Source organism: Nipponia nippon, unplaced genomic scaffold (assembly GCF_047370975.1).
Source record: "Nipponia nippon isolate SJK-2023a ecotype South Korea unplaced genomic scaffold, ASM4737097v1 scaffold_36, whole genome shotgun sequence".
NCBI lineage: Eukaryota > Metazoa > Chordata > Aves > Pelecaniformes > Threskiornithidae > Nipponia > Nipponia nippon.
This window is the reverse complement of record NW_028262354.1, coordinates 175091-185551: the sequence shown is the minus strand read 5'-3', so window position 1 is coordinate 185551 and position 10461 is coordinate 175091. Positions and strand designations below refer to the sequence as shown.

The 10461-nt window shown below is 64.8% G+C and overlaps 3 protein-coding genes across 5 annotated transcripts; all 3 read right to left on the bottom strand.

Annotated features, from left to right (window-relative positions):
• Positions 1-707: 707 nt before the first annotated feature.
• On the bottom strand, positions 708-2368 carry DUSP23 (dual specificity phosphatase 23). Of its 3 annotated transcripts, none has more exons than XM_087772242.1 (4): positions 2216-2368; positions 1453-1725; positions 1031-1212; positions 708-938 (listed from the first exon to the last, which is right to left on the bottom strand). In XM_087772242.1, exons 2-4 carry the CDS (start codon positions 1720-1722, stop codon positions 929-931), a joined length of 462 nt encoding a protein of 153 aa, XP_087628368.1. In that variant the 5' UTR covers positions 1723-1725; positions 2216-2368; the 3' UTR covers positions 708-928. The 3 variants fall into 3 exon arrangements, with proteins under 3 accessions (XP_087628368.1, XP_087628365.1, XP_087628367.1); XM_087772239.1 differs by having other exon boundaries at positions 708-917; XM_087772241.1 differs by having other exon boundaries at positions 708-875.
• Positions 2369-2752: 384 nt separating this feature from the next.
• Positions 2753-6425, bottom strand: CRP (C-reactive protein). The gene is given in 6 exon segments (XM_087772188.1): positions 2753-3260; positions 3262-3491; positions 3752-3921; positions 4121-4211; positions 5481-6053; positions 6314-6425. Coding segments are annotated over 6 exon segments (1494 nt in total). The 5' UTR covers positions 6378-6425; the 3' UTR covers positions 2753-2894.
• A 1289-nt stretch (positions 6426-7714) lies between these two features.
• Positions 7715-9893, bottom strand: ACKR1 (atypical chemokine receptor 1 (Duffy blood group)). Its single transcript, XM_087772243.1, has 2 exons — positions 9617-9893; positions 7715-9105 (listed from the first exon to the last, which is right to left on the bottom strand). The coding sequence occupies exons 1-2, from the start codon at positions 9635-9637 to the stop codon at positions 8176-8178; spliced, it is 951 nt and encodes a 316-aa protein (XP_087628369.1). The 5' UTR covers positions 9638-9893; the 3' UTR covers positions 7715-8175.
• Between the last annotated feature and the right edge of the window lie 568 nt (positions 9894-10461).

The window sequence follows — 10461 nt, the reverse complement described above, 5'->3', positions numbered from 1 at the left end:
TCCCAAGTCCTGCAGGAGGAGTTGGGTCCAGGAAGGGGGACACCAGGGTGCTACAGCCACTCCGAGATGGTCGGTTGCCCCCAGCCACGGCTCTGAGCAGGGCCCAGCTGTTTTGTCAGCAGCACCCTGATGGAAGGTTCCTGAGGGAAGATGATGACATTTTGGGGTTTCAGAGCAATGTTTGGGGGCTGTGGAGCTGCCTGGCAGAGGCGAGGGCCCTGCCAGCACAGGGTGCGGACACAGTGCTCATGCCCAGTGGGCGCCAGGCACTCCCGGCCATGTGCTGCGCACCCAGGAACGGGGACGGTGACACTTCTTGCACTTAGGATTTAAATGCCACCAAGGTTAGGAGCAGCTGAGAAGAGATTTTCAGGATTGGACTTTTGGACAGAGATGCCTAAATTCCGTCTAAGCTTCACTTAAGCATCAATGTCCCGGGCCAGCCACCGTGCACTGACGCGGCTGCCACCCTCCACGTGGCATCGCTGCTTTGGCAGGTGACCAGCTCCGAGGCTGCCCACCAGTGCTCGAGGTGGAGCCGCTCGTGCTCCCCAAGGGATGAGGCCAGGCAGAGACCCAAGAGCCAGGAGCCCTGCAGCCCGGGGTACAGCTGCCAACCAAGCCAGGCAGTGCAGTGCGATGGCAGAGAGCCCGGCAGAGCCGCGAGCGTGTGTGCTGCCCACCAGTTTGTCACACACAGCCCTGGAGAGAAGCCATATGAGAGTCCTTTATTGCGTGAAGGGACAGACGGCAGCACCTTGGGGCTGGGACAGACCCCCCACCATTTCGGAGTGACCATCTCCATCGAACCCATCTGGCACACGCTGCCCTGGGGAGATGGTTGTTCTCACGCCTCCTCGCTGTCCTCTCCAGCGCTGTGGTGGGGCAGATTCCACTGGCGAGCTGGGCTTTGGGACCTGCAGCTCCCCTACCACTTGCTGCGCTCAGCACACCAGCAGCCGTGGTCCTGATGTGGCACAGGGAGGGGCTGACATAGAGACAGGACTCCCCACCCTGGGGCTGCACCTACCGAACGCGCTGGCAGAACTGGATCACGGCTTGCTCCTGCTCCCACGTCTCGATGGAGCCGGGCCGCAGCCGCCGGATCTCCTGGATGGCGTCGCTGCCACTCATCTTCCGTGCCTTTGCCAGGTAGCAGGCCAGCATGGTGCCCGTCCGGCCGTGTCCCAGCATGCAGTGCACTGCCACAGCCTGGCCAGCAGCGCCGCACTGTCAGCTGGCACCGGCATGCAGGGGTGCGGGTGTCCCTGCTGCAGCCCCCCCGTGCCCCCCAGCATCACCCCTTGGTGTTACAGACGTTGCTCCCCTTGGCATTACCCTCTTGGTGTAACCTCTCCCTGGGTGCCACCTCCTCCACCCCGCGGTGTCACCCCCCTGCGGTGTTACCCGCCTTGGCGCTGCCTCCCCGGTGTGACGTGCCCCCCGCCATACCTCCCCGCGGGCGTTGGACTCCTCCACCAGCTGCAGGAAACTCTGGATCTGCTCGGGTGTCGGGGGGCTGAAGTCAGGCACGCGGAGCCGGTGGAGCCGGATGGTGGGGCAGCAGCCGTGGTGCGGGGGCGCCCACTCCGACAGCGACACCAGGTGTCGCACGCCCTGGGCCAGCAGGAACCGGTAGTGTCCCGGCTGCCGCGGCATGGCCAGGCCCGCCAGCCGCCCCTCCACCACCCACGAGAAGTTGGGGGGCTCGGACGCCCCCATTGCCTGTGGGGACCAGCACTGTGGGCCTCTGCCGCCACATTCCCTGGGGACAAGGCTGCTCTGGGGACCCCGGCCGGGCCAGACCCCCGGGAGACCATTGCCAGGATCCCTGGAACTCCAGGCCCAATTCAGGCCCCCCCTGGAACCCCTGCCAGGCCCCCCAGGAGCTCATGGCCAGGCCCCCCAGGACCCCTGGCCCGGCCCTTGACACCCCCAGCTCAGGCCCCCTCAGACCCCTGGACAGGCCCCCAGGACCCCCCGTACCACCACCCCCAGAGCACGTGGCCAGGCACCCAGGACCCCCAGTTCAGGCCCCCGGAGATCCCCGGGCCCGTCCCCCTGACCAGGCCCGTCCCCCTGCGGCAGCCCCGCACCGGCCGGAGCCCCGCCGTAGGCCGCACCGCCCGGGCCCGTCCCGGCGCGGCCCGACCCGGCCCGGCCGATCCCCGCGGGCCGCCCCCAGCGCGCCCGAGCCCCTCCCGCCCCGCCGTACCGGGGAGGCCGCGCGGCGGCGAAGCGGAGCGCAGCGGGGCCCGGGAAGCGTCTGCCAAGAGCGGCGGCGCGGGCGGGCAGGGACCGTCCGCCAACGGCGGGGCCGCGCCGGCCGCCGGGACACGGGGCTGCCCCCCCCGGGCTCTGGGACACGGGGCTGCCCCCCCCCGCCCCGGGCTCCGGGACACGGGGCTGCCCCCTCCCGGGCTCCGGGACACGGGGCTGCCCCGGGGCTGCCTCTCCCGGCCCTGGCCCCCCTCCCTGCCTGGGGGCCGCCGGGGGTGTACGTCCCCCAGCGCTGGGCAATGGAGTGCCCCCTCTCTGTCCCCCCACTCGTCCCCGGCCCCAGTGTCCCCAGTGTCCCTGGGATGGGAGCGGGACCCAGAGCTGGTGGCAGCCCTTTCCCCCGTTGTCCCCCTTCCTCCTCACCCTGACGAGTTTTCTGAGCCCGAATTAATTCCCTGAGCCACGCTGAGCTTTGGTGGGCTTCAGTTTCCCTGGCAAAGACCATTGCTGCTTTTCAAACCCATTTCTTCATTTATGTGATGCCAGGTGGCTTTGGGGGGGGTTACACAGCAGGGAAGGGGTGGGGGGACACAGCCCCCATGGCAGTCATGGCTCGCCCAGGGCTTGCTGGCCACCACGCAGGAGTGCACCAGCCCCGTGCTGCGCACCGGGCATCAAGGCTTCAGGTACACCTCGCCCACGATCTTGTAGGGGAAGTTTCTCCAGCCGAATATGGGGGCTTTGTCGAGCATGTTGTACATGGCCACCCTCACGCCCGAGGTGGAGATCCCCGTGTCCCACATGTACACAGATGAGATTTCCCCCACGAAGGACTGCTGGGCATTAAAGCCGCCCCCAAAGGCATCCTGCTCCTGCCCCAGCACAATGGCCGCCTCCGCCCCCACCGTGTAGCCCCTCTGCAGCCCCTTGCGGGGCCAGGGCTTCCCATTGAACCAAAAGCCCATGATGCCAGTGGTGGACTCCCAGCTGGTGCAGACGTGCTCGCTTGCTGTGATGTGCTTGGGAACGCTGAAGGACACAAACCTGCCCCCCCACATAGAACCGGTACTCGCTGGGCTTGGGCTTGAAGAGGAGGATCTCGTTGTCCTGCGCCTTGGTGGCATAAGAGAAGAGGTTGTGGGGCTGGGTCAGGTCCGTGTAGGACTGTAGGCACACGGTGAAGTTCTGCAGTGGCTGCTCTGGCTTCGCCCTGACCAGCACATGGGAGTTTTTGGTCTTTTGCGGAAACACGAACATGTTGTACACCAGGTCTGGGAGAGGCAAGAAAGAGGTGGCTGCTCCTGCCATGGTGAAGTGGCACCTGGCCAAGTCCCCCAAGGGGAAACAGGGTTGCAGCGTGCCAGCAAGGAAGCCACCACCAACCTGGAGGTGGCCTCCAGCATCAGACCCAGAGGTGGCTTCCACCACCAAGACCAGCCACATGTGGGCTGTGATAGGGGGTGGTGAGCACGAGCTGTGGGAGGAAGGGAAGAGCCCTTGTCCCCAGCCATCCGCTTGGTCCCCTCCCTACCGTTTATCCACAGGTTGTAGGTGGCCACAGCGGTGCCCAGGGAGCTGGTGGCCGTGCAGATGTAGGTGCCCAAGTGGGTCTTGTTGAAGGAGGGGAAGAGGAGGATGTTGTTGGGGCCTTTCTGCAGGGGGTTGTGGCTTCCTTCCTTCTCCCACAGGAACTCCTGGGGGCTGAGCCAGGCCGGTTGTCAGTCAGGCGGGTGGACACCCCGGGGGTGGCCATGCCATGGGGTGGGAGGACACAGAGGGACCATGGTCCTCCCTCCCCAGCCCTTTCTTCTCCTGCTGCCCATGGGGCCAGGGATGCCAAACCTGTTTGCCCCACGCTGGTGCTGTGCCAGAGGCCATGGGAGGGTGGGAAGCGCCTTACCCGAGGTCCCCCGTGACCTTGCAGGAGAGCATCAGCTGGTGGTATAGGGTGGGTGCCAGCGGGTGAGCCTGGATCCGGGTGGTCACATTTTCTGCAGCACCCAGAGGAAACGGACAGGCTGGGTGGAGGGGTCTCTCTGTCCCCCTGTCCCCACCTCTGGGGCCCAGCTGCACCAGCCTGTGGCATCCCCGAGTCCCCACTGCTAACCCCACTGCAGCCCTGTGGCATGCTTCATGGTGCCTGGCATTGTGTTCCTGCCACCTCCCACTGCTGCCCCCACTGCAGTGCTCAGGGTGCCCCTTTTGGCTCTTGCTATGCTGCCATCGCATCTCCTTCTCCCACCCCTGCTGCAACCCCCTGCACCCCAGTGCACTGCACTGTGCCCACTGCACCCCTCTGCAGAGCTCCAGGTGCCTCCTCCACTGCATGACTACTGCATGACCCCTGCGCCTCCCCCTGCACCCACTGCACTCTTTGCTGCACCCACTGCACCCTCGCTGCACCCACTGCACCCCTCACTGTACCCACTGCACCCTCTGCAGTGCTCAGGGTGCCCCACTGCTCCCCACTGCCCCCACTGCTGCATGTCCCCCTTTACCCGCTGCACCCACTGCTCCCCACTGCTCCCCATTGCACCTTCTGTTCTCACCATGGGACCCAGAGGGGGTCCCGGTGGAGTCCCTCCGCCCCTACCTTGCGGGGCAGCAAGACCGAAAAGTGCTGTGAGGGTGAGGACGCAGAGCCACAGCTGCCCCATGGCACTGCTGAGCCTGGCTGCTGTACCTCCAGTGGTGAGGGGGAACTGTTTGGCAATCTGGTGAGGGGCCTGGGGCTGGTTTGCCAGACTGGGAGCCTGCAGACCCAGCGGGCTGGCAGGGAGCCTGGGGACGGTGGGTGGGCATGAGGACGGGCATCAGGGATGGGTCCCGCATCCCCAAGGGCTTGTGCCGAGCCCCTGCTGTCCCGTCCCTAATGACCTGCTGTTTCACATGTGGTTGGGCAGCGCGGGAGCCAGTGGATCTGTGTCCTGCCCATGCGGGAGCCAGCCACAGGACAGCTGGGGGGGGTATGGGGAAGGGAGAGGGTGCCCTAGATGTTGGCGATGGGTCCGGTGGCGAGTGCTGGTGCTTGGAGGGTCCCTGCCAGGCTGAGTGTTGCCCCTAGCCCCCCCAGCTCTGTCCAAGCCCCGTCCCGACCAGAGCTCCCCAATGCGCATGCAGTAGGCACCTTCTTGGCGGGTTGTAGAGGTGAAGGGGTGATGGGGAGGGGAAAGCGGGGGCTGAGGCCACGTCAGCCCCAGACCTGGCCATTTTTCATGGCCCCAGTACCTCCCGGAGCCGGGATTTCACCACCACATCACCTTTCACCTCGTAGCTTAGGCTCTTCCAAGCCAGGACAGCGGGCGGCAGGCGCAGGGACTGGTAGGCAGCTCGCATCTTCTCTGGGGACAGCCCCGCGTCCCACAAGTAAACGTCGGCCAGCTCGCCCGAGAAGGAGTTGTAGACATCGAAGCCACCCCCAAAGGCATCCTGCTCCTGTCCCAGCAGGATGGCTGCCTCTGCTCCCACCGTGTAGCCCCTCTGCAGCCCCTTGCGGGGCCAGGGCTTCCCGTTGAGCCAAAACTCGGCAATGCCGGTGGCTGACTCCCAGCTAGCACAGACGTGCTCCCAGTCCCCGCGGCCCTCAGGGATGCGGAAGGTGACGAACTTGCCCCCCACATAGAACCGGTACTCGCTGGGCTTGGGCTTGAAGAGGAGGATCTCGTTGTCCTGCACCTTGGTGGCATAGGAGAAGAGGCTGTGGGGCCGGGTCAGGTCGGTGTAGGACCGCAGGCACACAGTGAAGTTCTGCAGTGGCTGCTCGAGCTTGGCCCTCAGCACTACGTAGGCATCGCTGGGGTCCTTCCGGAAGACAAACACCTTTCGGTACAGGTCTGGGGGACGAGAGAGGGGACGCGGTGGGAGGTTGGAGTGTCCTGCAGTCCCCTCTGACTGCATCTGAGCCTTCCTCTGTCCCCCCTGAGTGACTCTGCATCCCTGATGTCCCCTCTGCTGACCCCAGCCTTGCTCCAGCATCCTCCAGCTCTGCTGACCAGGCTCTGGCACAAAGCAGAGGGCTCTGAGAGCTGCTGCCATGTCCCCTCTAGACCTGCCCTGCCTTGTGCTGGCTCCTGTCCCCCAGCGTTGCCCCTACCTTCCTGGGCCATGATCCCCGAGAGCCCAGCCAGGATGGCAAGCCAGAGCTGCAGCTGGCCCATGGTCCTGGGTGCTGCGGTTGGTGCTGGGAGAGGAGCTGCCTTGGTGCAGAGCTGCTGACCACTGGATTTATGGGCTGGAGGGTGGGAGGGGAGCTGTGTCCCCCCAGTCCCATCCCCAGCAGCCTGGAATGCCTGGGAGGAGCGATTTCACACCGTCACGCGGTCATGCCGCAAGACCCTAGGTCACCTGCCTGCACGGGGCTGCCCTTGGCGCTGTGCCCCAGGCGCGTGCCCACCCAGGCAGCGGGGGCACCCCAGCCATGTGGCTTCACCTCGGTCCTCTCGTCTCACCCCCCCCCCCCACCCCCCCCGGGCAACCCTTTCCCCCGTGGGAATGACGCGGTTTGGTCCGGGCTCGTCCGAGAGACACAGGGGAAGCTGCCCTCGACCCCCTCGCCCCGACCCACGGCTCTCGGGCATGTCTCCAGCCTCTGCTCTCCCCATCCTGGCCAAAGGGATGGAGCCCGAAGCTGCAGCTGTGGGCACCAGGTGGCAGAAGAAACCACAGCAAAGCCAGTGGCTGAGGGTTCGGTGTCCTCCGAGAGTGTCCGTGGTCTGGACATCCTCTGAGGGTGTCTGTGTGTCCTGCGAGTAGACGGGGCCAGCGCACAGTGTGCTGTGCCCCCTGCCCAGGTGCAGCCTAGTTGGGAAGGGGGAAGATTTCATCTTCTCTGGGCTCTCTAATGTTGGTGCTAGGCTGGCTGCTCGGTGGGGGGGTCTGGGCTGGGGATCTGGGGCTGTTGCACGGGTTTGCTGGGGGGGGACACGGGTGGCAGGGCAACAGCAGGATGCTTTCGGCCACAGGTGGCCGCCCCCTTTTTGGGGACAATGCGGGTTTGTTCCCCACTGAGTCAGTCCCTCAGTTTACCAGGGATGAGCCCCCAGGTCCCACAGGGCTTGGTTCAGCTGGGGCAGCTCCTCGTGTGCTGCTGTGCCAGGCCTCGGACCCTGTGGATGGGCAGGTCCCAGCTGCAGGCTCGCACCCTTCCATTGCCTCCCCTTCAGCTCTCCGTCCACAGCCGTTTCACATCCTGTATGCCTTGTGACTGCACGCGGCCATCCCTCGTGGACCATGGATCAGATGCCTCCAGTGCTGGATATAAATCACCCCACTTCCCGCTAATAGACTGCAAAGCTTCATTATGAACTTTTCCTGCTAATTTGGAAGCACAAGGAGCTTCCCTCCCGCTTCCCGTCCCTCTGCCCGTGGGAGCCTGGCCAGAGGTGATGGATGTCACCCCCGTGCCTCCCCCCGCACCTCCCAGCCCCTGCCATTAACTGAGCTTGACGAGTGGCTTTGACAGACGTATATATTGTATATAATTCCCGCAGGCTGATCTTGGACGTGATGCTTATCTTGGCTTGTCAGGAGGGAGTGAAAAATCCCCCGTCGCTTCACATCACCACTGCCCTTTCTGCCTGCTGAAATGTCTCCGTGGAGCTGGGGGGGTTGGGGCTGAGCCTTGGTGGGTCCCCATGGGTGTGCAGGAGCCTGGGGCTGACACCGCCCGGGGGCTTGGGGAGATGCTTGAGGCACTCCAGGGCTATTTCCATTGAGTAAATAGGGGTGTCTGGCCCCAAACAGTGGGGCTGAGACCCCAAGGAAGGGGACGGAGAGAGGAGAGGCACTAAGCCTGGCACATAATGGGCCCACGTTGTCCTCCCCTGGGTCCTGGGGGAGCGTTGCCCATGGGGCAGAAGCTGCAGGGCTTGTGGGGACACTGCGGGGAGAGAGGAGGGTGCTGGGGGCCGGGGGGCTGCGGGCCGGTGTGAGGCCCTCGGCTGCAGTGCCAGGAACTCAGCAGCTGCCACTGGTGCCCGCCCTGCGGTGGCAGAGCTGGGCAGCAAGCAGTGCTGTGGGCCCCAGGCAGCAGTGCAGCACCCCCAGCCCCTCGCTCAGCCCCAGCACATAGTCAAAGTGCTCAAAGGTGCTGCAGGTGGGCTGCAGCAGCCGGGCATGCAGGAGGAAATCCACAGCCAGCCCCACGCTGTAAGGCACCCAGAGCCCAAAGAAGAGCCAGCTCACGCTGATGCCTGGCTCCCAGCCCGTCCTCAGCCGTGGCGCAGCCAGTGTGGCCACCAGCAGCACTGCTGGCAGCAGCAGGAAGAGGCAGAGGCAGAGGGTGAGGTGCAGCAGGTATGCTGGGGAGAGGATGTCCACATTCCGGCCAATGCAGCTCGTCTCTGAGGCTGCCCCTGTGCCGCTGGCAAGAGCTGCTGGTGTTGCCAGCAGCAGCGCCCCGGCCCAGACGGCCACGGCCAGCCGCCGGCTCCGGGGGTTCCAGCGGCACCAGGCGGTGCTGCAGGAGCCACTGCCCACCAGCAGCCCCTGTGCGAAGAGGCTCCAGTGCCACAGCAGGTGGGTGAGCCTGCACAGCCCTGTGCCCAGCTGCCAGCCCTGCCCGATGCCCACTGCCACCGGTGGCAGCAGGCCAGCAAAGAGACCCATCCCCACTGCCAACTGGCCCACCAGTGCTCGACTCTGAGGCCAGCCCCAGGCATGGGGCCACTTGGCCAGTGCCACCAGCAGCGCCCCAGTGCCCAGGGCAGCTGCGGCGCAGGTGATGGCCAGGAAGATGGGGGCCACACGCTGGAACAGGGGACAGTACTCGTTGTGGCAGGGCGCGGCATCGTAGTCCAGGGAGGTCATGTTGACATCATCGTAGGAGTAGTTGCTCATGATCTCCAGCAGGTCCAGGGAGCTTTTGCTCTCCAGGACGCTGGGGCTCTGCAAATGAGACCAGTGGGCGTCAGGCAGGGACGTACCTGGCCAACCGCAGGTGCCTGCATCCCACAGCATTGCTTGAGACATCCCCTCTAATGGGCTGCTGCTCCCTGCCATGGAGCTGCTGTCCTGGTGGTGCTAGGGGATTCATGTACAGCCCTGGTGTAGGTTGAGCAGGGTGATTTATCAGGGAGGGACACGCTGTGGGGAGAGGGGAGGCCGCCTGCAGTTGATACCTCGGGGGTGCGGGATTATCCTGGGCTGGCTCCGCTGTGCATGAAAGCACAAATTTTCTTACAGCCTCAAAGGAGGGTGGCAGACCCCCAGTGGGTGGGTGAAAATCCCACAGCAGGTAAGTGCAAACCCCACCGTCTGCAAGTGAGTGTTTGCTGGCGGTATCCACTGTGAGCCATGGCTCTGCTCACCCCTGTGAACCCATGTGGCCCCAGCCCTCGTGTCCAGCAGGATGGGAAATTGCTGGGGAGAAGCAGCAGGGGAGGGGAGAGGCACTCACCACCGGGATGCAGTTGCCCATGATGTGTGTCCCAGGACAGCACCCACTCTTCTGTGTTTGGGGTCTCCAGTGGGCGTTGTGCGTGGCAGCCAACGGTCAGCTGCGCATGCTCGTTGCAGGGCTCTGTGCCCAGGGGTGCATGCTCTCCAGTGGGCACCACGCACAGTGGTGAATGCTCTCCAAGAGCCACGTTGCACAGCAGTGCCCGCTGCGCTCGCTCTCCCTCAGGCTCCACTCCTCCTGCTCGAAAGGGAGGCAAAGAACTGCGGTAACAAGATAAGAGCTGCCTCGTTAGTAGCAGCCCTCCTGGCCTGGCAATCCCCTTTGCTAGGGCCTGAAGGAAACAGGCGGGCCACCGCTGCCGGTAAAGACAGTGAGCCACCAGCACAAGCCTGCAATTTCTCGAGCAGGAAACAACCACTTCTTGGCAGAACACCTTAAATTAATTAGGAATTGTATTTACAGGCGCCCCGACTGTGCGGATGCTCCTATTGCTGGCCTGGACTCAGGCGTGTGTACAGTTTCATCCCAGGGGTACTGGCTGCGTGCAAGCCCAGCTCTGGGGCATAGGGTGGGTGTTGTGGGTGCAGGATGCGGGTGGCTGCTGAGGGGCCCCCACAGTGGCACAGCCCGGGCACGCGGTGCTTTCCAGCTCCCGTACAGCAAGGAAATCCACAGCTTTTCCTCAGGATGCCCGATGGGAGGCCGGATCCTGCGGGGTCACCCTGTGGCACCGCGGCTGAATCATGGGCTCCCTGGGCTGCAGTCGGCAGCAAGCACAGCTTGGTGGGGGACTGGCAGAGGCCGGTGGCACTTGGTGGCCCTCATGCCTGGTGGGAGCATCC

Excerpts from the sequence above, each read along its gene's own strand:
- DUSP23 (XM_087772239.1), bottom strand. The coding sequence starts at position 1,722 with ATGGGGGCGTCCGAGCCCCCCAACTTCTCGTGGGTGGTGGAGGGGCGG. Across the intron at positions 1,213-1,452 it reads AGTCCAACGCCCGCGGGGAG|GCTGTGGCAGTGCACTGCAT; the intron begins GTATGGCGGGGG and ends GCTGCTGGCCAG. Across the intron at positions 918-1,030 it reads CAGTTCTGCCAGCGCGTTCG|GTCCCAAAGCCCAGCTCGCC; the intron begins GTAGGTGCAGCC and ends GGGGAGCTGCAG.
- ACKR1 (XM_087772243.1), bottom strand. The coding sequence starts at position 9,637 with ATGGGCAACTGCATCCCGGTG. Across the intron at positions 9,106-9,616 it reads TGGGCAACTGCATCCCGGTG|AGCCCCAGCGTCCTGGAGAG; the intron begins GTGAGTGCCTCT and ends TCTCATTTGCAG.